At 33.8% G+C, this 25,472-nt stretch overlaps 2 protein-coding genes across 2 annotated transcripts in view; both read right to left on the bottom strand.

Annotated features, from left to right (window-relative positions):
* LOC108737402 (probable JmjC domain-containing histone demethylation protein 2C) overlaps positions 1 to 9,891 on the bottom strand; it is a 17,929-nt gene extending 8,038 nt beyond the window's left edge. Inside the window, exons 1-4 of the mRNA XM_025981688.1 lie at positions 8,963 to 9,891; positions 4,955 to 5,146; positions 3,544 to 3,663; positions 1,260 to 1,451 (exon numbers count right to left, since the gene is read on the bottom strand). Coding sequence (XP_025837473.1) covers positions 1,260 to 1,451; positions 3,544 to 3,663; positions 4,955 to 5,146; positions 8,963 to 9,118 — 660 coding nt within the window. The 5' untranslated portion in view covers positions 9,119 to 9,891. The remainder of the gene's footprint in view (positions 1 to 1,259; positions 1,452 to 3,543; positions 3,664 to 4,954; positions 5,147 to 8,962) is intronic.
* A 1,577-nt stretch (positions 9,892 to 11,468) lies between these two features.
* Positions 11,469 to 23,239, bottom strand: LOC112906781 (putative odorant receptor 85d). Its single transcript, XM_025981687.1, has 7 exons — positions 23,131 to 23,239; positions 16,236 to 16,514; positions 15,898 to 16,104; positions 15,008 to 15,164; positions 14,138 to 14,237; positions 13,763 to 14,086; positions 11,469 to 11,571 (listed from the first exon to the last, which is right to left on the bottom strand). The coding sequence occupies exons 1-7, from the start codon at positions 23,237 to 23,239 to the stop codon at positions 11,518 to 11,520; spliced, it is 1,230 nt and encodes a 409-aa protein (XP_025837472.1). The 3' UTR covers positions 11,469 to 11,517.
* Positions 23,240 to 25,472: the final 2,233 nt, after the last annotated feature.

Below are 25,472 nucleotides of genomic sequence, written 5' to 3'. Positions count from 1 at the left end.
TCTACACACCTATAAAACTTTTGCTTTGTTTTCTATTGTTAATTTATATACATTTTTGTTTTAAGAAATTGCTGAACATTTTCGTCTAGTACTGTACAGTTCTAGCAGATCTCCTAAGACCGCCCATCGAGAGCTCTGCTCGTTCAAGCTTGTTCCAACTATTTCTGTCTTGTTCACGCCTAGTGTGTATTCTTTCTATCTTCGTACAGATTTCTTCAAGGTCACAATTCTAACAAATTGAAATGGACTGTACATGCAATAATCACAGGGGGACATTATCTTTTGAAAAATACAATGTGTTATGGGAAGATTCGTACAAATATTTTTAGAAGGTTAGAATTGAGAATGTATTAAAATGAGTAGGAGAACACAGGGCGCCATGAAAGTCAATAAGAAAAAGGCGAGATAGATTGGTATAGTTGGTACGATCAAAATTGACAGATTGTAATAAATTATCTGTGAGAACGGACGTATCTTCTCTCTTGTTTCCACTTGAGACTGTAGTCACTCTCTGCGTTTTGAACACGCCCTTGTTAAATTAGGAAATGCTTTATGAGTAATACAGACAAAGTGAAAAGACATAACCAAATAATAGAGTAAGCGGTTTAGCGAATAGAGGTTGCTTAGGTACGAAAAATAATGTTATGTTAAGTAATGTTAAACTTTTATAAAAGTCCGATTCTGCTCGTCTGCATCTCTTTCTGCGTCCACTGCAATTCCCACCTGGCATCTCTTTTCTGTGATTACGACAACCCTACAACGTCTGTCCTGAGTAAAAGTGGACGTTCTGTCAGCAACCGATCTAATCTAGTTAGTAAGTTAAAAGAAGAAAATAAATGCCAATTTTGAACGTCCTAATTATGAGACACCTTCTCAGGTATGAAGGACTAGTTACAGACAAATCAGAGATAGAACTACGAGTTAAGAAGTGTAGAGGTAGATCTAGATTAGCTCAGGCTAGGAAAAAGTGGATTTGCGTGTCCAACCAGTCTTAAGACTGACGACTCTATAATGATGGTGACGATCAATCAAACTGATCCATAATACACGAGTAATTCTGTTCGAGGAATTACAACCCCCCCCTTTTCTTCCTTTGAACGATATGAAAATTCGGTTAGTTAAAGACATTTTCCAGAAAAATAAGAGGTATTTTCAAATAGACGTAGTTAAAAAAATTTATTCCACACGACAAAAAAAAAGTGCAAATAGGTACTATGTTCGGTTACGTTTTGCCTGACCTGTATACAACAAAGACTTACCCTTGTAGTTTCGTTGTAACCGATTATGACGGCAGTATACCACTGTGTGGTTCCCTGAGATCTGTAAACTTCAACGCGATAGCCTACTAAGACACTTGGGGTGGTAAGAAGAATTTTCTGACCATCTTGTTGTTCATGCCATCGCTTAACTGCAGTCCTCGCTTCCAAACATTCCTTGTTAATTGGTATTTCCTAAATCAAATTAAAGAGAACATGCTAAATCCTGAATTATACGCCTGAGGAAATACAACAGGAAAACAAAAAATTAATCGCAGTTCAGTAGTTCAGATCAGCGGATACACTTAAGGCGTGGCCTAATAAAAGGGTAAAGCTGATTATGTAAAATTGAACATGAATATAATTCTGAAAAAATACCCAAATGATACTGTAGACTTAAGGAAGACTACATATGTATATCTACCTACAAATCTCTTAAATAAATATATTCTTTCTCTTTTCGTATAAATTCAAATGAATATATAACAATACATAACCCAAATTTAAAATGCCTGCATTGGACGCCAGATACACATTGCAACGTATAAGACATTCACGATAGAATAAGAAACTAAACTCTGAGCGATCTAATGTGGCGGCTCATGCAATAAAACTACCAACAATAGATCGCCTTGGCTCAAGTCTAAGTCTCTAAGTGCAATTACAACCTTACGGTACCTCAGCTTACAAAGATAAATATAGTTTGAAAACTTTCAGAAAGGTGTATTCTCTCTTTTATCGAAATAAGGGAGATACGCAGGTATAGTTGGAACGATCAAAATTGGCGAAGTCCACCATAAATTATCTGTAAGAATGAACGTATTTTCCTTCTTGTTTCTTACTTCATTTGAACACGCCCTCGTTAAGTTAGGAAATGCTCCATGAGTAGCATAGGCAAAGTGAAAAGAGATAACCGAATAATAGTAAGCGGTGCAACCTTTAGAAGTTACTTAGGTACGCAAGAGGTCAGGGTCGGCTTTATAACTGCCTGGTTCCAGTTACATTTTTAAATAAGCGACTTTGCTTTTCTAAATTATTGAGAATGTTGAACATTCTTTAAAGTCCGACGCTGGCAACATGCTCAAATTCATCTTGTCTGAATCTCTTTCTATTACATTAATTGGTGTAATGATATTCTTTCTTCTTTATTAGTGTCCGCTGCAATTGCCATCTGACATCTCTTTTCTATATTTACGACACTCCCTACAACGTCTGTCGTAAATGCGACAGTTTTATTGCGGACTATGCTAATTTTAAATGTCCCAACTATAGTACAACATTTTTACTAAATTTCAGCTGCAAAGATAAACTCAAAAAGGATTCTTGTCCCTTAACATTGTCACTAGATAAAATTCGGCAAGACTTTCTTATTTCTGCGAATGCTACCCGCTCAACAAAATAATCTTCTGGAATTTTCATTACTTAAGCCGCCACTTTAGATGGCTCAGAGTTTATTTTCAATAGATTCAACAACCGTAATACCGAGAAGAAGGTTAACAAATCATTGGAATTAGAATCTCTTGGAAGCCTTGGCGATCGGAGTAATTTCGTCGAGCTCGATTGTATAAGGCTGCCCTAGAGTGCAATAAATCACTTTACATGACCCTATCGATTTCTCAACATCATCTGTTACATTGCAGATTGCAACACTAACAGCAAATCGATCATTTTCAGAAAGTCATTTTCTCAACGCAAATTATTTATTCTTTTCTATTGGCTTTAAATCGATCCATTTGTATCCAATTTTATTTATTATTAATGTATCTCCCAAAACTATTTAATTGTTAGGTACCTACTTAATTTTTTTAAACAATCTAATCTTTAACTATTAATAAAAATCCAGAGAAATGGATGTTGTTCAATTTTTTTTCAATTCCACTAACGATAAATGTTGCAATATACATACTATAGATGACGTTTACCATGCTGTTTGTGGTAACTGATAAAACTCTGTCTTAAGGCAGCAGATAGAGAGAGTGGGTCTGTGTTATATCGAAATTGTTTATGACGCGCTGATGAGATACAATTAGATCTAAATCGCGATTCGCATCTGACAGTTTCGACAAATTACTGGTCATTATGAACTTGGTTGTTCAAGTAGATAAATAGTAACTAGAAACCGAAAAAATGTGAAGCTAAATATTGTCATTCGAGCAGGATACTGAAATTGATTGTATGATTCCACCATGAAGAAATACATGGAATACTACCCATATGCATGAACTTTTGGTGGGCCTTGTTCTTACGTTTTTATTCGCTGCACGACATTATAACTAAAAGTACCTACCTGCAATGGCTTAGTTTCCAATTTATCGTAATCAATGAACACAAGCTCTCGATCCACGAGGCATTCAGCGGGATAGAGATGAGAAGGCAGAACAACAGACGAAATTAAAGAAGTGAATGTCTGAAACACAAAAATGAAAATCTTTCGTTGTTGATATTCCTTTTTTAATTTTTTTGTTCTTTTGTGTAAGCATTTAGACTATTCTGATGTTATACATATACATATATGTATAAGTGAGTCAGTCAGTTTCCCCCTCCCCCCCCCACGTAAGTTCCAGCAAACAAGCGCAAATATTAATGACATGCAGTAATCGGCGTGTTTTTTGTTGTGTACGAAAAACAATTTGTCTTGCTCCAACTCCAAGCGACGACCTTCGTCATTAGACGGTGGCGAACAACCCAACAATGCAAAGTTGCTTATTATTATTGTACGGTGGAACACGCTTCGTGTTCCCCTTGCCCCGCGTACGTCACGGCGACGTCAAATGACTACAAACTCGCTTGCCAAAGCAACAAAACGAAACACGATCGGCCGAAGAATGGAGAGAGAACGAACGATTGCGAGACAGACAGATATGCGGATGGATAGATCGGTGAGTGAGCGCTTCGGTTGCCTTTAATTTGTTTCGCTTCGCGTCGAGTGATCTATCCCCTTTAAGAACGGCATTGTTGGAAAGATTACAATCGTACATCAACCGTATTTCCATTACCTACAACGGTATACATACCTATATTGTTCGCGGAAGAATTATGGCTATTCGCGTAAACAATTGAAAGTAATTTTAATGCTATCTCTATGTATTATCAGGTGTATAATTAAATAAAATAAATGATAACTATCGTAAGTTGCATTGATATTCGTATATTGCAAGGACGTATTTATTTGTTTATCTACATTTGACATGGGAGGATTACTAGGTTTGTATATGATGCTTTTTTGGTAGGTATCCGGGCGGATGCCGGATAATAGCGTCAAGTAGGTTATATCCAACGCCAAGTAATCCAACCACAGGCAAAAAAAGGTAAAGAAACAGCAGTAATAATAATTCTAACGAAACTATACATTTTTAATTGGAATTATTCGAAAAAACGACGATAAGTACCTATATAAAGGTACATTACTCGAAATTCGATCTATTACCATTTATTATTTATTCAGCAACGAATTATTCGAAAATGGGAATCATAAAAGGTCAAATTGCTTTGTTTCTGAAAAAGTGTATTAAGAGAATTGGACCCATCATCCTTGTCTTTTTTTAATTAAATTTTGGGTTCCTGACACTATAACAGCTACCTTTCAATTTGGTACAATCAATTCCAAAGCGTAGCCGCAAAACTTTCCGGGAAAGCAATATTACTCATTGTGACCTTGAATCGGAATTACAGGAGAACGTTTTACGTGGAAAACTTACAATGACGGGCCATGAAACGACGGAGGTGGAGGTTGCGTTATCGGAATTTTCTTGGAGGGTGTCGTATGAGAAAGGCACCTCCCTTTGAAACCATAGCAGGTCTTGTTCTACGAAAAACAATTTAAACGAGGTGCCGTACACACTTATCCATTCTCTGCGTTTCCATTCTACGCCATCATATTCCACCAAAACCTGAAACAATTGAAAAAAAAAACAATTGCTTATAATTTTAATACAAATCTAATTAAAGTATTGAGGCAAGGGTCACAATAAAGAATTTATTGGTTTTTATAAATCTAACTTCCTACAATCGCCATTCTGTTAAATTATATTACCTACCAGATACAAGAAAAACGTCTTTTCGTTCGTTTTCCAATAAAATATAATTAGTTGTTTCCTTCTGGAAATAACCTTTTTATCGTTTGCCCATACTATTTCGTATTAATTTCTTATGCTAATATTTACATTTGTGATTCGTAATTTGTACGAAAGAGGGCGCCAGCGTGCAGAACAATGGAACGTGGCAACATGGCCGCCGTTTAGAACCGCCTCCGATTCGCATTCCCTTCCCCTCCAAACTCGAAAAACCCGTGTTTGTGAGACTCGTTGCCATGGTTATCGTAGTGTGTTGGCGCTGAAATGTAGACGCCGGCCATACTTTCCAACGACGAACGACTGTTATTACGCAAAGATTTCGTACACAAGCTCACACCTACAGGAGATATCAGGGTCACATGTCACAACAGACAAATTCATAAATTACAGTTCAACTGTTCTGTATGCGGAAATGGCAACTTGATCTGCATTTGTTTTACATACTTTTTCGCCGAAATGCCCATACAAAATGCAAATTGAAGTTGGGATCATGTCACAGCACCGTAACAATTTTATGATCCACGAGTGAATTTAGAGACAGTTACGTATCATGTGCAATTTGTAACGATCCAATTATACATTTGGGTATCGTTTACCTGTTTCTGTGTACTAGTTTTTATGTGTACCTACCCAGTCAAAGGATAGGTAAACACAATACTTAATGCGTGCATAAAAACAGTATAAGAAGTGGTTAGACTACAAAAAAAGCTAATTGTATGTGCGGAATTTCGGGTGCCTTCCGTGTAGCACCTGCTATGAGTTTACGAGTTTTTGTAGCGAATTTCTTCCCCTATTTTAAGTATCTGCTCGTTATGAAATGAAGCGGAAGAACCGGGCACGTTACGAGAAATGCTAATGGTAGAGTGAGAGCAACCTCCCCTATTTTTATTATACATTACAAGTGTAGCGACTGGTAATATGGAACACGTGTTTTGAATGTATGTAAATGGAATGCCAGAATTTATCAAACTAAATAAATGGTTCTGTGAATTCTTTTACTAACTTAACTGAACAATGTTGATTGCATGAAATATGGTGTGGTTATTTTTAGACTTTGTAAAATTACATTTTTTGGATTAACTTCGATTACAAAATGTATAGAATTCTTTTCTATTGAAAATATGTGGAGAGAAGCTAATTTTAAGGTCTGAATAAGTATAGATTATATTTTGTGCAGGTGTCGTTCGATACGAATATAGGTAGGTAAAAAGTTCACCGAACATAGAAATTATGCATTTTTTGTCAGTACTTTTTATGTCGCATGAATGTATAGATTGGTGAACGAACATGTGGAATAAAGAATAGGGTTCGGACGATCAAAACTGACAAAGTTCGCAATAGATAAATTATTTGTTAGAATGGATGTATCATTTTTTTTGTTTCCACTTGAAACTGTAGTGATTATTTGCGTTTTGAACACGCTCTCGTTAAGTTAGGAAATGCTTCATGAGTAGTACAGACAAACTGAAAAGAGATAATCGAATAATAGTATGTGGTGCAGCGGTTGGAGGTTGCTTAAATACGAAAAACATTAGGCTACATCCTACATTCTTGAGAATATTGAGCTTTCTTTAAAGTCCGATGCTGACAACATACTCGAATTCTGCTTGTCTGCATCTCTTTCTTTTACACATTAATTGGTGTAGTGTTATTCCTTTTTTTTTATTAGTGTCCGCTGCAATTCCTATCTGACATCTCTTTTCTATATGTTTATGTTTTCTAAAAGTAGGCGTTCTAAGAAGAAAGTAAATGCGACTGTTTTATTGCGTACAACCTATGCTAATTTTGAACAGACAGATAAGGTAAAATGTTTACTGAACATAGAAATTACACATTTCTTTTTATAGTCACACAACTGGAATTTACAACAGACACGTCAGAAAATAATATATCTTCTTAAACGTTAATAAAAACTCATAAGCAGATTAGTCGTTAAATAAAAAAAAACAAAAACTTGTTTATTCGCCAAAAAAAAATTGCTTTGAGCGGAGTTGTATTTACGACAACAGTTTTATTAAATTACGTGCAAACACTTGTAATTAAAAAGGTGGTGTTATTATAAATTATATGCGATTACGTTGTACCGCTATTCTTCCAAGAACTGCAATAATTACGTAATAATTATTGTAACACTAGTATAATTATCGTAAACCATTAAAGTTCCTGTTACTTATTGTACAGTCGGTAACCTATTTTAAAATACGTTACAATCTTTGTAATCCATCGTAATAATTGCGGGTAACCTTGAATGAACCTTGGTTATTTCACGTTTCCTTTTAATAACATATAGGTACCTATCTACCCACACAAAGCATATCTTTAAATATAGTAACAATGAACAGAAAATGGCATATTTATAAGGGAAATTCATGATCTGTTGACTTTAATAAAGGACTTTTTTTAAATATTGTGTCGCTCTGTCACACTATTCTAAAAGTAATAACTTTTGTATATATTTTTTAATGTTATATTCTATACTTTTTATAAAATTCACTTAATTACCTAAATCTTTTGTAGGGATTATTAACTTTCGTAAAATCAGTTTCTCTAATAAACAACCTCCATAGTTTGTTTAATAATCTACGCTTGTTTTCCCGTATGCAATTCAAATTTAAATTTAAAACTAAAATTATTAAACATGAATAAGTTCACTCAATTTGTGTTTGGAAGACCTTCAAGTAAAAGTTTTACGTAATTAGAAAGATTTAGGGCAAAATAGTACCTACCATCATTACGATTTTACCTGATGTTACACTGACAGGTACAACACCCAAGACTTTGAAGATATGTTGTTTTGGGTGCATCAAATTAGCAATACCTACCCAATATGTACTCAGTTTTTTTTCTTCGGTTTTACAGGTACCTTTTCAGGTAGAGACTTTCAGGTAGTCTCTGGGCTAGTACTGAATCGTTTAATTCTATTATGTTTAGAAGAACCTTGAGATTTGAAATCAACACCTTTTCGGATATAATATTCTAATATAAATATCACATTTTTTTATGTGTGTCTTATATGTTGAATAACGTAACTAGGATTACTAAATTACTGTAAACATACATTTATGTTTAATGTATGCAAGGTATGTGAACAATTTTATCTATTTTTCGTTTCAGCTCGTTCTAAATCTTTGTGAACTAAATAAATGTAGACACGAGTAGAAACGTTGGAGAAAGTTGACACAAAAAGGACGTTCGTTGACCTCCGGACTTGGAAGATCGCTTCGATAAAAGGGTTACACACTTGCAAACACCTGCCTGTTTACTACTCCAGATGTAAACAGGAATCCGATGTTAATTCTTATTTTTACAGGCACACAAGTGTAATTATGCCTATATCTATATACGTAAATAGTATGAATAAAAGTTTGTTTGGTTTCATTTTTTAAATTTTGTGGGAGCAATCTTTGTTGTTTGTTATGTTAACATTTAATTTTCAAATTGCATACCAAAAACACAGGTATTAACTAATTATAATATTATATTGTTTACTATCGTATTAGGAAACCCAACGACCTGTCACGTAGAAATATAAATATGTAAAAGAAAAATATAAACAAAAGTACAATAACAACATTCAGATCGTCGAATATCTTCAATTTAGTTACATAATCGTGTTTTATGGGACGCACTTACCTGTAGATCTTTGTTAGTGTTATCCCTGTGACTGGCGGCACGTATTACACCCGACCTCCACCCCCACTCACGAATTTTGTCTATTTTTAATTTCGTACATCCACTCACAGACAAAAAACGTTTTCCGACAACTTCTTCTCGACATTTTAGAGCCATTTCAAACACGCACGCACTTCTCTCATACAACAATCAACTGTCAACGCAACATATGAGAACTGGACATCACTTGAAATTCGGAAAATAGCGCGCGACGTATCAACTAAAGATTTTCGGGCTGGTTGGAAACACTCGAGCAACCCAAGAATACTTAGGAATGAAAGGTTCGGTTGAAGTCGCACAAACTCGTCGAAATTCGTAAGTGGTCACTCCGTGGCCTTTAATATAACGAAAAGCAGAGCAGAACTCATTCGCTTCGGTTTTTGAAATTAGACTTTCCTGTGTGGTGGCAGCACCTGCCGTGACGGTAAATGCACCTAAAAGTAGTTTTAGTTATTCTGTAGCATCTAAAACGAATTTTGTAACGTAGGAAACTAAATAATTATGTCAATCGATAAGTGATTTCCAGATGAACACTTCTTTGTAAATTGTATGTTATTTATAAATATCCTTACAATTTCTTCTATTGTAATAGTATTACTTTTCGTTAGAGATAACAGATGTCCCTATGGTCTTCAAATGTTATTTAATTGCATCCTGGTTTGTCAGTTATTTTAGTGTGCTGTGGCTGTGTTGTAGTTCGTTGTTGACAAGGCTTCAGTACAAAATGTGACAGAAGAAAAAACGCAGATAAAATGCCACGTACAGTGTGGTTATATTAATAAATAAAGTAGTTGTTCGACATGTTTTCGACAACTGGTGCTTTTAGTTATATTTTTTCTGGTCCTATGAACTTAATAAATTGAACATTATCGAGCAGTTTGTGAAAACGTGAAGATGGTTTCATCCCTTGTGTCAAGATTAGTAATGTGAGTTACCACTTTTTATATTTGTTTCTAACAATTATCTGTGCATTTATAATAATAATTTAAGATGAGTTTAAGTCAACTGATCCATTAAACATTCTTTTAGTGCCCTGTATTTTATATTTCATGGCCACTAAGTTGCTAGGCATCTATTCCTTCCAAATAAATTTGGCAATGTTTCAGTTGTTATTGCATGTAAGGTATCTTATTTTACTTATTGATTGTTTTACTTTGAAACGTAATAAATTATTTTAAATCAATGTAAAAGAAATGAGTACCTAATTAATTTATTTGGTACTGAGAATTTAGGTCAAAAAAGCTAACTTGTTGCTAACTCCACAAAGGGGGTCTTTGTTTTAACAACGATACTGCTGATCTGTTTATAAGGTAATAAAACCAAAAGAGGAGAATATCCTTGAATTTGGAGGCGTTCTGGTTTCTTGTATTTTTTAGAGGCTTCACTTTCATGACTAATCAGCTGCAATGGTGATGCATAAAAGGCTATATTTATTTGACTGGTTTTTTGTGGCTTCTTTTATTTTTTTATTGCAGATATCACTTCTTAGTATCAGAAATACATTTGCGCAACATATCTACTTATCATTGGTGTCAAAGACACTAAATCCAACAGTAAATATTTGAACATAAATTTTGTATTATTTAAGTAAGCAAAGAAATGTTCAAACATATCTATTTAGAATCAACAGTTATAAAACATGTTGTCTTGTGTCTCTGTTTACTTTCGATGAACCTTTGGCGATTGACCTTTGTGAGCTTTCTAGCCAAGGTCATTTCAATATTGAAATGATTCTTTTTGAAAAATGTTTTTGTTGTTGACCAAATTTTGAAATTCATATTCTCGTTCTTATCGAATAAATTGCGATAGTTTTACAGGATCCTAGGGCATCATTCCTTTTGTGTATATATTTTTTATGAATTGACTGACCTGTTTTATTATTGAACATCATAGTGTCACTGATCAGTGATCAATATATTTACCGATAATGTTCTTGTGAAACATTTTTACCTAAATAAAATATAATGCTTCAAGTAATATTTATAGTACTTTAGAAAAGTGTTTTGGTATAATGGTTAACAACTCTACAATATTGTTTTATTTCTTCCCTTATTTTAATTTGTACAGAAAATGGGTTATATTCCGGGCGTAACGTTAGTTAAAAACTTTTAACCCTTACTGACTTTGATTTTCAACACTTGTAATATTGCTTCGACCGCTGAGGCTTTTATCAAGAATAGAAACACAAAACGTATTTTTGAAAGCAACTTAAACAGTAGAAAGACACTATGTAGAACCCTTTTGGGTAGTTTTTTTATATTATTAGACTTAAGAAAACACAAGCTGATGCGATTGATTGATTTTATTGTTCTATTACTTATGTTTATAATTGTACAAGGTGTAAGTAGGTACAGATTACGTACTTTTAAAAATCAATTATATTTTGTAGTGTAGTTTAAAAAGTAAGTGAACCTTTTTTGTGCTTGGATCTTTGGATATACGTGTAATTAAGTGAATAGTTGAATGCAAATGTGGAATATTCATTTCTGGTTAATTTGCCATCATAGGTTAATTAGTTAAGACTTTTTGTTTTGTAGTAGAGCAAAAAAGGAATACGCAGTTTTTAGAATCTGCAAAAAAAGAGGCACTTTTAAAAATGCATTAACTTAATGAAAGTGAAGTGGTGGAGATTATGATATAGTTAATCTGAATTCAGTCACCGAATAATTATACATATGTTAGTTTGTGGTTTCTGAAGGAAATGGAATGGAAAATCTAAAATGTTTTAAAAGTAAATTCTATAATAGAAAATCGCTTACGAGTAATAGACCTAATTTTAATGATAATTACCATCTAATTAATTAATCAATTTTACAATTTGTATGTGGTATCTGGTTATGGTTTGAGAATTTAAAAAAATGTATTGCACCTTATTTAAATTGCAATAAAGTATTTTTCCAAATACCTAGGCAGTGCTAATATAGGGTTGTTCGGAAAGTCATTTCGTTTTTTTTGTGGAAATGAAAGACAGTTTTCGTATAAAAAACAAATACTTTATTAAGCCGTATAATTTTTCCAAATACCTAGGCAGTGCTAATATAGGGTTGTTCGGAAAGTCATTTCGTTTTTTTTGTGAAAATGAAAGACAGTTTTCGTATAAAAAACAAATACTTTATTAAATTATATATTGACCGTTCTGGTCCAACACCTTTTGCCATCTTTCTGGTAGTAGCATAATTCCACGTTTATAAAATTTTTGGTCTTTGCTGGCAAAAAACTGATCGAGGAGGTTTTTGACCTCCTCATTTGAGGTGAAGGTTTTACCGTCTAAAAAATTTTGGAGTGACCGGAACAAATAATAATCCGATGGTGCCAGGTCTGGAGAATATGGTGGGTGTAGCATTGTATCCCATTCAAGCTGTAAAAGCTTTTGGCGAGTGACCAAACTTGTGTGAGGTCTCGCGTTGTCTTGGTGAAACACTACACCTTTCCTGTTGATTAGTTCTGACCTTTTCTGTTGAAGTGCATCATTCAGTTTGTCCAGCTGATGACAGTAGACTTCCGAATTAATCGTTGTGTTATCCGGTAAAAGCTCAAAAAAAACGATTCCTTTAAAATCCCACCAAACAGACAGCATCACCTTTTTTTGGTGAATATCGGCTTTGGAAATGGTTTGAGCCGGTTCATCTTTTTTGCTCCATGACCTCTTGCGTTTGACGTTGTTGTATACAACCCATTTTTCGTCCCCAGTGATGATGCGCTTCAAAAACGGATCATTTTCGTGACGTTTGAGAAGCGAATCGCAGACGTCAATGCGGCGACACAGATTTCTCTCTGTGAGAACATGGGGAACCCATACATCGAGCTTCGAGGATAATCCCAGGCCTTTCAAGTGGTCATAAACTGTTGAATTTGATAAATTTAACCTCAATCCGATCTCACGTGTTGTTATTCGCCGGTTCACATCAACTAATGCCTTTATCGCGTCTTTATCAGCTTCAACCGGCCTTCCCGAACGTGGTGCATCTTCGACATCAAAATTGCCGGATCGAAATTTAGCGAACCAGTTCTGGCACTGGCGTACTGTCAACACACCTTCTCCATACACATCAGTCAATTTCTTTCTGGCTTGAACAGCATTTTTACCCTTTCTGTAGTAAAACAGTAAGATATGTCGAAAATGCTGCTTATCGCTCTCCATATTTAAAAGGGCACCAACCAAAAACTACTGCGTAGAATTAATTGGAATTTTTCACACACAAGCCTTGCTATATGAGCTCTCAAAGCATATAAAAATTATACGGCTTAAATGTGAAGTTGGGTGCAAAAGAATACAATTAAATCTTCTGTCGGGAAAAAACGAAATGACGTTCCGAACAACTCTATAGATGCAGTGTTTTTAGGAAATCTCCGAAAATAAGAAGAACCGATTCATTTACTTTCAACAAAAGAATTTTTATATTTCTACTACTCCTTCCGTCCTGATTTATCTGACTTCCTAGACACCTAAAATCGGCCACTTCTTCTACTTTTTCTACAGTACCGAATACTAATATAATTAATCACGCGCAATTTACACAAGTGTTATCATTTCTATTTTTCTTACTCTATTCCTTATGTATTCCATTAGAATAAATTCGTAATAATTAGAGTAGAGTATGCTTATGTATATCTAAGGATCCGTGGTCGTGTTTGAATCCCCACGGGTAGTGTTGGTCGTTCGAAAACGGGTTATGTTTTGTACGTTATCCAATTGACCATCCTTTTTAGTGCAGTTTATCTAACATTTTAAAGACGAATTCAAAAATAAATTGTACATACTTGAGTGTATAATGCAAGATCCAATCGACCAAATTTTCCAATACGAAAGTAGAATGGCTTTTTCATTCGCATCAAGATAATTTTCATAGAGTTCTTGTAAGACTTGGATGCTGTAATCCAATCGCTTTCATATACACTGAAGTCTAAATCTTCTACCTTTAAATTCATTACAACAATATTAATTTGTACCTTCAAATTTGAATGTATATCGTTTGATAATACCACCACGTTTTGTCCGCCGTTACACAAGAAAAACATCCTTGCAGTCCAAGTAAGGAAAAAGAATATTTGAGTTATAAAAATGTCCATACTTCCAGTACTTGCCTAAAAAGACGAAATTAATGACGTTTGTAAAAAGTAGCGTTCCATACGTACTTCTTTAAGTATGAACAGCAAGATGCCGATTATTGTTGTCGACGAAATAATTAGCAAGAAAATTATAAATTCCACATAATTTGCTATAATGTTACCATAGCTGCAAATTTATTATACTCGTAGATATCAGGATAAAATTGAACCACAAGCTATGAAGTAATTTGTACTTCAACGTATACCCGCTGAACTTTGATAAATTGTAAAGTTATAGCGCTGAAGAGGATTACATAGTAGCCTCGAAGATATAAGAGAATTGACTTTACAACACGTTACAACCTTTCATAGCAACCGCAGCGCAAAAGATGTCTTGGGTGTCGAAAATGTAGTTGAAACGACAGGCTTGGACTGAAATTTGTGTATTCAAGTTTTTAGATTCCATAAATTCAAGTTTTTGATTAGATCTTTTGAATTTGCAGAATACATTTTAACTGTTATACCTATTGAAATGAGTATTGAGTATTTTAAATTTAATTTACTGAATATTAAAATAAGGAATATTTTAAGCAAGACTGTCTCTACTATGGTAAAAATGGTGAATATAAATAACCTCAACAATTGAAACAAAATGGTGAAATTAATAAACACAACTATATCGAATTTCCCATCCTCTTATCAAGGTATTTTTTTATCTAAAAAACCTCCCCTTAAAGAAATAACGGCTATTATTAGGATTCGAACTTCAACTTTAGCTCTTGTTTTGACTATGAAAAATATGGTGTTTTTAGAAGAATTTTTTATTTACCGCTAGTTAACCGAGGTACCTATATATTCCAACTAATTTGGCCCAAGTCAATTAAAGTTCAGATCCGCCAAGTATGATATGTATAGGTATACTATCAATAGACAATTGCCTCACAAGCGGTTACTAACTTAATTATGTCGATGTGGTATTCTATTAGTGATTTTAATTCTTTCTCCATGTCCAGTGTGTTATTACATCTTACGCCAATAGTCTTGAAAGCCCGTTTGAGAATTTCCATGTGTAATCGTATTAAATTAGTCAAATCCAAAAAGAGAATGTCCATACCTAAAAAGATCGACATTTATCGCTATTGTGCGCTGTCTGATCCACTCGAATTTAATTTCGTTCATTTTATTTTTCACATATTACTTATACTACAGGTTGTTTCTGAAATAAGTATCAAGCTTGCCGGAGGTGATTGGGCACTACGAAACAAGAAAATTAAGTGAATTATTAGTGGTCCGAAAGTCTACCGTTTTTGAGAAAAAATACAATCAAGTAACAGTCCGGCCCTGGTACGATCACGCACAGAAATACGACATTGCAACGCCGTATTCAATCAGCTGCAGTATTCGTGTTGTACGAGTATTTCTTTTGTATTTTGTATTGCTAACACCATATCGGGTTGTACTTTAAATAGCACTGCATACCATCAGCGATGAATAAAGTAGTTATTTAATTAATTGTTATCGGAATGGGCGTCTAAAGATAATTATGTGTAGTGTAAGCTGTTGATATTTACTTTAGTAATCGTTCCACAACCGTCACTGTTTGCATTTTCCATCGATGAAGTTATATGGTTGTTATCGCAATTTCTCTATACGTTGCCAATTCACAACCAGGGCCGGCTTTGGATTGCAACTTCGTCTGCTTTTCTTACAAATTTCTTTTTGTCCCTTAACCATGCTACTTTACTCACCATGCGATCCCCCATTATATCTAGTTAAAACCTTTCATAGTTTGCTGCTTATTTCAGAAACAACGTGTGTGCTGCCACTGTTTATTGGCTATCACCAACCTGGTACTCCGGTAATATACGGTACAGTTGGAAGTGTTACAAAAAAAATAGCGAACGTAAACGCTAATTTAGATTTTCTATAGTTCCAAGGAATCCAACAATAGTAAGGTAACTGTTGTGTATACAAAAATGTGACAGTTTCATTAAAATGATCCTGTACTGTTACTGTGAATTTATCGCCATCAAAAATTAATACCAACAGAGACCCTACAAATCAATTGTGCGATAAGTATATTATAAGTAAACAGTATGCCGTTATCCTTAAACGCCTTCTTATTTATTTAGTTCTGGTTGTTAGTTAACTTAATCTTAATTTAAATGCATCCCAAAAAAATCACCGAAAGTTGCTGAAATTGCTATACTCCAGGCACAAACCGAGTACACCTTTGAAATTATGTTGGCGCCAGCGGTGATGTCATGTAACGTTTTATTATAACGAATAATCGGGTCCTTTTTCAGTGTACGAATTTTTTTCTGGATATTACAGGAATGTTTGATAATTTCATCCTTTTTAATTATCCACATGATCATAACAAATGCGTGTATAGGTTCGATTAAGAGAACGCATATTCGTCGTACTAAGTCTTGAAATTCAATTTGGGAATACTCCTCAGCACCTACAAAATGTTTTCAGTTTTCTCAAAAGAATAAGTTACTATTTCATATTTAGGCAAATTTCCCATTATTAAGAGAATTTAATACGTGGCAGTTGTTTTGTGTATTCTCGGCAGCAGCACGAAAAAAAAAATGAATGCCATAGGCGGCGATCGATACGTTAGCAGTAACTGTTCGTTTCAAGAAGTTAGAGATATGCCCCTTCCCTTGCGCCGTTACATAATTCCAAATGCAATCATATTTGTCTGCGGAGCTCACTTCTCCACCGATCATCGAGCGAGAACTAGACAAAAGTGTACAGTACCATTTGCAAAATTATTTAAACTGCCTCGTTAAAATTTAGGAATATACTTTATTTAAAAGCATATTTAGCCAAAAATAATAACAAGAGAATTAACTTAACGTTCTACACACCTATAAAATTTTTGCTTTGTTTTCTATTGTTAATTTATATACATTTTTGTTTTAAGAAGTGGCTAAACATTTTCGTCTAGTACTGTACAGTTCTAGCCGATCTCCTAAGACCGCCCATCGAGAGCTCTGCTCGTTCAAGCTTGTTCCAACTATTTCTGTCTTGCTCACGCCTAGTGTGTATTCTTTCTATCTTCGCGCAGATTTCTTCAAGGTCACAATTCTAACAAATTCAAATAGACTGTAATAACGTTGTCGGGAGCTGTTGCGTTAAAGAAAAGTTACGAGAACTTTTCAGAAATAATAACAAAGAATGAAAATTAAACAATTAGACCGAACGTTAAAAAGAAAAACATATTATTAAAAAAACGACTTTAATTTAATCGATGTGACAAACGACACTTATCTTTAGGATTATTTTACTCACCCTAAATCTGGACTTACTTTACCTTCTATTAGATTGTCATGGAAAAATAGGTCGATAAATTCTAGTGGTAAATAAATGAAGAAACAAAAAAATATATACGTGTAACTAATTTTTTTTCCCAACCAAGTCAATAGTCCAAAATCGAGCAGTTTCATACTGTAACCCATAATTTTTTCAATTTCTTCCATTTCTTCGTTCATATTTTCATCCTCTATTTCGACGTTCATCGCAACAAAATTAATTTACCGGGTAGTTTCACAATTAAATCGCTTTTATTCAGACAAAAGTTTAAATCAAAGTAACGGTGGAATTTCCTAGCATCACTTCTCTATGCATTTGTAGTGATTTAATTTTCTATATAGCATCTTCTGATTGAATACAATTAAGTGATTATGTTGTTGGGAATTAAGTAAATACATTTTCAATCATTGCTTGCGTAATAATACAGTACAGTCCAGGGATATATTTGTATGCTTCTATTTACTTTAGAATTATCAGTTCGTCGTATGGTTATTTTCACATTTAATAAGCAATATGAGAATGGTAGATGCCAGGTCCTAATTGAGGTGGTGTATATGTATAATGATGCACGTAGAATATGAATAGCTAATTACAGAATTTTAATCATTTTCCATTGGTTAAAAAGAAATGCAGGTGTAAGAGTGCTTACTAATGAGCATAGAGAAAAGGATAATAAAAAAATAAATATAGTTAAAAACATTGCATAATAAGTTCTTGGGAAAACTAGCACACGTTGAATTATTGCGATTTCTATCGTATCATACCTCATCAGCACCCCTTAAGGCAATTGTTATAACTAAAACTGCCTACTTTAGCCACCGCGCATTCACACCATTTTAAAATTTTCGTCAGTTTCGAGCGTCAGGTCTGTAGTACCCTCTATGTTTTGATGTTTCATGTAGCCAATAAGGTATACTTCATTTACCTTCTCTAGCGATGTGCCACAATGTCTTGGATGCGCGCCTGCAAAATCGTAGGTAGGGAGATAAAAGCTCATTATACTCTCGACTCTTGTTCATTAAACATACTTTTTCATACAGTACCTGCCAAAAGTTTTGTTCACTCATGAATAGTAGTGCGAGTCGAAAACAAGCGTTAAAGCCTTTAATATGTCTTCAAATATAAATAAACATCCTGTTGATATTTTCAGTGGTAAATGGTACCAATAACAGCGCATTTGAGCAATGCAATTTTAGTGGATAAAATGGTCAATTCTTCCGTGCAGTACTGTACGGATTATACGCTCCTCACCGGTTAAGAGTTTGGCCGAGAGTTGTCTCCTTCTTTTTCTGGCCTAGTGCTGTTCTTTTCTACTTTGCGCCGGTCAAACTGAAGGTCACATCGCTAAAGAAACTAAACGAAGTATAGTGTGTAAATATGAAAATACACTTTGATTGGTATTATCTTTTGATGATTTTAAGACAGAAAATTATTTTTTTTAAAATACTGCTAGACGACTTGTGTATTCGTTATGAATTTCAGCTAGATATCTCTTAGCTGCTTCGTGATGAACGGTAAGGCGATCCAATAAGGGTTCCATTTTTTTAATCCGAGATACGGAACCCTAAAAGTGATTTATGAAAACTTTATCATACTATGTTGAAATTGTTCAGAGTAATATGATGAATATTGGTTCAGAGTTTTGCCAGTATTGTAATGTGTACATTTATTTCCATTCATGGTGTTCTTTTCTTCTTATGTAATATTGTGCTATTTGTATTTTTTTTTTTATATTTTTTCGTCGTCGTTATTATTTGTTGTTGTGCTAAGTAAAGAGAATTAGCAAAAATCTTGTGTTCCCAAAACAATTCCTTAGTATTATTTCAGAAAACTTGATCCTTTCAAGTTTTTCCGAAGAATGACTGGAATTCAGATGTAATTATTAATCGAATGATATTGCTGTTGTGATTAACTGGTTTAATTATAACAGTCGTATATCTAAATACCATCTGTTAATACTAATCTAGTGTAAATCTAAAACTGTTAGTTATGTAATCCATTTTTGATGAGTTAAGAATTCTTTGTCCGCAAGACGGCAAAAAATGAATAAGCAGTCTTCAGAATCTGAAAATTAAATCATTCTGTTTTCAGTTCATATTTTACATGTAAAAATACCAAAAAATAAAATACGTAAGTATGTTTTTATTTAAACGTCTAGTTAGTAGGTATCCTACTAGTTGCATTATTTAATTGACCGTCAGTCTTTTGTTTAATTGAAAAATCTTTCCATTGTCTCTCATTCATCACTGCAAGTCGTTAACCAATTGAAAACAATTGTTTCTGCAAAGTGTTTGTTAAGGAGTAACACTATTTGTTTTATATTGGTGTACCTACGTATATGTATTATATAAAACTCCAAAAATGTTCGGTTTCCAAATTACGAAAAAAGTATTTTTTCAATACTGGGTATTGTGGCTGTGGTTGTGGGAGGATGCAAGGAGGTGGAGGAGTTTAAAGACTATCAGAAACGTTTTATTGTATATTAAGTGATTTTTAATAAAATAAAGGGCAACACGTTTGTTGTCTTAGAGTGTTTCTTTAATACTCCGTACATTTTTCGTAATCAGTTCAACTCAGTGAGAGGCATTTTGAAAATTTAATGGTAAAAATAAATAATAAAAAATAACATTTAGACTTGTGGGATTATAAAAAATTACAAAACGAAAAGGATGTCATTTTCGATTGATAATTGTTTCACCACATTAGGATTTAAAAGTTTTATATCCTCAATGCTCAAGAAATACAATTTTTGCTCTTGAAGAGAGCATTATAACTTGAAATAGATGGACAAAACAACGAACTGTTAATAGAGGAGCCATTTCGTGGGCATCTTTTGTCGTTGAATTAGAATCTGGCTTTATAATTGCCAAAGTATAATCTAGGTCTGACCCTACTCCTCTTAACTCCTGTTTCTGCCTCTAGTATGTCTTTGACTAGACCTTCATGCCTGAGAAGGTGTCCTGTCAACTCTCGACAACTTCTTATTGACTTCCATAGAGCCCTCTGCTCTCCTATTTTTTCTAATATCTCTTTATTTCTAACCTCTATTCACGGTATCTTCTTCATTCGCCTGTATCACCACATTTCGAACGCTTTTAACCTTTTTTTTCCTCCGCGCCTACCGTCCAAACATATACCTTTAACAACCTTTTTTGAATTTCTAAATTAATCGTTCGCGAGCATAGAAGTATTTTTTTTTTATTGAAGGCGACTGTATCTGCGCTATCCTCTACTTTATATCCCTACTATTCCTTCTGACCTGACTTATCTGACTTCCTAGACACCTAAAATCAGCCACTTTTTCTTTCGTCTCCTGTTTTTACATTCGCTCTTTCTCTACGTTTTCTTCCCTTGCATACCAGTGTTTTTGTTTTAGTTTTATTTATTTTTATACCATACTGTAATTGAAATTTCAATATGCTAAGGCGATTCTGGAGCCATTTTCAAGTTCGAAAACTAGATCAAAAGTCGGAAATTACAAAATTACCTACATCATTGATTTTAACTTATTGGTCGATTATTCCGTGACTGCTAAATCACTTGATACTTTTAAACTCCTTAGTTTCAAAAATTTTTTATTGTATATAGGTATATACATCATACCATTTAATACCATTAGGCTTGTATCTAATTGGAAGTGATTTGAGTAGTTTTTAGAACAACGGATACCTTCAAAACAGAAGTTATTAATGGTTTCTAAATTGTTAAATTATAGAAGTTTATGCATTATTTTTAAGCTGATTTTTAAATTATTCTTTTTTACTGGAATAGAAATATCTCAAGGGTAGTTCCTTTTAAATTTGAATGAATGTATTCCACCTGAAAGGGTGGAAACTTCTTGGGGGATAATTCCCGTTTTTAACTTTTTTAGTTAAAGCAAAGTTTTGAAGTCTGTTTTTATACTTACCTAAGTATACTTAAATTATTACAAAATTCTTTGGTTTCTGTTAAATTAAATTAGTTTGCCTTTCAAAGTTGATTTCTTACGAGGCATATATTTCCTTCGTTATTAGAGCGTATTTAATGTACACGAAGTCGAAGGCTTTTCTTAAAGATTACCTAACGATTTCCGATTTTGCAATTGTTGTACATGCAAGTAAAATCATAAAAATTGGTTACACTCACTTGAACAAATGTTGCAAGGTTGAGTGGTTTAAATTTGCCCAATTTTATATAAAATGTTTTTCTCATTCGTATCAAAATTAATCTCATAGAGCTTTTATACGATTGTGAAGTTACCATCCAGTCAGTTTCAAATATACTGTGATGTAAATCGTCAACCTAAAATTTACGTATTTTCCAGATGTGCTGTTTTTGCGTTTGTTTGATTTGTATTATANTCGAAGCTGTAAATGGTTATTTTGAGGAGCTTGACGAATCAGTCTATAGAGATGGCATTAATAGACTGGAACACCGCTATGAGAAATGTATCAGCCTTGGAGGAGAATTTGTTGAGAAATAAAAAAAAAAAATTTTTAAAAACCTTGTTTTTCTTGGTCAGGCCGGAAACTTATCAATCCACCCTCGTATACTGTGATGTAAATCGTCAACCTAAAATTTACGTATTTTCCAGATGTGCTGTTTTTGCGTTTGTTTGATTTGTATTATAGCATTTATTAATAGTACCACAACAGCCTGTCCACAATAACAAAAGAAAAATAGCCTTACAGTCCAGCTAAATAAAAATACCATTTGTGTTGCAAATATTTCGACACTCACGTTACTTGGCTAAAATAAGAAAGGTCCTTGAACATTTCGACAACATTAAAAAGTTATAAGAATTACATACATCTTGAACCGTATATAGCAGAATACCTAACGATATCGTTGATAATGAAATTTCAGTTAGCAATATGTCATTTACGTAATTTCCTATTGTGTTGCAGTATCTACAAATTTTTTTAATTAGCACGTCAGATGTAGGAATTGTAATTTTTAGAATTTGAAGCATCATTGAATGCACTTTAGAGTGGATGTGCAGTTTAACATCATCTCTGAAGTTGGCTCCACAAAAGGACAAACTTTCGAAGTGTTGCCAACTTTCTTTTTTGACAGATATGTTTAGAATTATGATTTTCATGAAGTTATCGTAGAAAAAGACAACATTTCGTTGTTCATTTTCTTCCGTTTGTTAATTTGTAGTCGTCATGGTAGTTGCCTGCCCTATTGCATTATGGATATGTATGGGCCCTCTGCGATTTAGCCTTTTAGGTTATGTTGGCAGTATTGCAATATTTGAAGCTAACTTCAAGGAGAGTGTTGTAAACTGCACTTTCCCGTATCTTCAAATATTTTTTAAACAAAACTTTCTACAGATAATAATCGATAGAATAAATTGGCGATTTCAAAGTCAAATAACTTATTATTTTCGTATCATATTTCGCACTAAATGATACCAAATTAATCGAAATTGATTGATTTAGTATTATTTGATGAGGGATATGACCAGAAATGAATACGTTATTTGACTTTGAATTCAGTCTGTTGTTTGTTCTTATTTGCATCAATAATATTACGTAAATCTGTTTAAAAGGCTACACATTTAATTAGTAAATAATTTCTTGACTTTACTGTTTTTACTGTGTTCATTTAACGATAAGTGCTAAACAGTCGATCTGTCTCTAATCTGAATCGATTTTAGTTTACAAAATTTTAATTTTCAGTTACTAACTCCAGAATATCGTTGTAATAGATAGCCAGTGATTTTATTTCCTTTTCCATTTGTAAATTTAAAGCGCAAATGTACGTTTCATAAGTACTTTGTTTGTTATTTATAATTCGCCGTTTTTTTTTGCATCGTGTGCTGGCTGTCTTGAAGGCTACCTTTAGTATTTCGAAATGAAAACGTATTAGATTAACCAGTCCCATAAAGATGATGTCTGTACCTAAAAATATAGTAGTCTCCTAATGAATTCCACCACTTTATGATCTAAAATTATTGATCTAATCATAAGTTATATTTACAGTGGAAGCAACTAATTGATTAACAGGTTATTACAGCAAAAAATAGTAAAATAGTCAAAACATTAGTACTAAATTTATGATTCTTTTTCATTTAAGAGNTTATTGAAGGCGACTCGAGCCTGCGCTATCGTCTGCTTTATATCCCTACTACGGTTTCCGTCCTGACTTATCTGACTTCCTAGATACCTAAAATCGACCACTTCTTCTAATTTTTCGTCTCCTATCTTTATATTCGCTCTTTTCCAATTTTTCATCCCTTGCATACCAGTATCATTGTTTTACTTTTATTTATTTTTATACAGTACTGTTTTGTCAGTACCACATCCATTTTATTTAACAACAATTTACAAGAAGAAAATCCATGTTTTATTGTTTACTTTAAACTATGTGCCTAGTTTATCCAGGGAAACGTAGAGTAATTTGATTTTTAGGGACATGATACTGATACAAAATATGAATCTTGGCATCGGCAATACACGTTCTGTGTAAAAGGGTCTTTATAATTAGGCATCGTAGTTGGCATTTGGTATATTCAAATACAAATAGAAAATAACGTTTATTGGACTATTTCAAATGAATCACAAGTTTGATAAGGACATTGAATTACACCAAAAACGCTCATTAACGAATTTTTATATCTTTTTTTATTGTTTTCGTCCATCTGGGAGTTCTAACTTATTCTACTCGTTTCGTTTAATAAAAGCGAAAATCTACATCAGTATATGTAAATACTCACCTGGTACCATGTTATCATGCAGAAATAAGTCGATGACCTGCAAAGGTATGTAAATAAAACAGCAAAACCCCAAATAGATGCGAGAAATTTTGTTGCTAAGCGGTTCCAGAAGGGACTGTTTTAATATTCTTTCTCCGTAGCCTACAAAATTTTCGATTTCTTCTCTGACGTTATCGTGAGACGTTGGCCAATTGGGCATTTTAGTTAATATTTAAAATTGCCGAAAACATTAAATGCTAATACCCTAGTTGGGTTCGACTGATGTGGTCGTGGAAATTTTCATAAAATGATCTCCAATGTATTTGCCTGTCGCCATGTGATCAGTTTCAATTAAACTTATTAAAATTCATTTAACGATGTAATTGCGTGATCAATAGATAATTTCCTGCATTTCTAGTTATTATATTAGGGGACTATCACGTAAGTTTCTCTTTCCTATTTATTGACTTATTTATGTGCTAATTGAAGAAATGTTCCAATTTCCAACTAGTTTGCAAATAAGGAAAGTTTGAATTGCACCTATTAAATTAAAAAAAGGTTAACCCATCCACACGCGGAATATAAAACCCCTACCAATTTGGTGTTTGTCGAGGCAGTTTTAAATAAATTTTGGTAATTAACCAACGGATCCGTTTTTAAAGTACGAATTTGTCTCTGTAGTTTGTAGGTGTGTCTTAATATTTCATCCTTTTTAAGCAGCCATAAAATTACCACACATCCACCTAATCCTTCCACCACGAGTACACACAGTCGACGGGTCAGATCTCGAAAATCGATTTGTGAATAAATTTCAGCCCCTGAAAATATAATAAAGGATTCCAGCAATCTTTCAAAATAATAAAACAATGGCTTATTTCATCATCTTCATCTTCGTATTTCCCTAAAACTGGAACAGCCCACATCCTTAACTATTTGCGAACAATAATCTAATCTAGGTGTACCTCTACTCCTCTTAACTCCCGTTTCTGCCTCTAATATGTCTCTGATTAGACCTTCATGCCTGAGAACGTGTCTTACTAACCTATCTCGCCTATTTCTTATTGACTTCCATTGAGTCCTCGGTAAATGTCTAGATGATGGCCCCCATGGTGGGATCGAAAGAGAAGGTCTCCCCCACCACTGTACCATAAAAAGTTCGTGGCGGTTTCACCCCCATAAAAATTTATGGGGGTAAGATGGGGGTGGGGTAGGGGGGATCAAAAGAGGGTGGTCACCTGAGTAAAACTCCATAAAAAATTTGCGGCGGTCTCACCCCCATAAAAAGTTATGGGGGTTGAAAGTTGATTATTTTGACAATTTTCATACACTATAATTCAAATAAAATTCAATAAAAAAATTATTTTCAAGCGGGTGGAGGTGGGGGATCGAAAGAGGGTGGTCACTTGAACAAAACCCGATAAC

The sequence above is a fragment of the Agrilus planipennis genome, unplaced genomic scaffold (assembly GCF_000699045.2).
Source record: "Agrilus planipennis isolate EAB-ADULT unplaced genomic scaffold, Apla_2.0 scaffold143, whole genome shotgun sequence".
Classification (NCBI taxonomy): domain Eukaryota; kingdom Metazoa; phylum Arthropoda; class Insecta; order Coleoptera; family Buprestidae; genus Agrilus; species Agrilus planipennis.
Note: the sequence above shows the minus strand (reverse complement) of the source record. Positions and strands in the feature narration are given on the sequence as shown.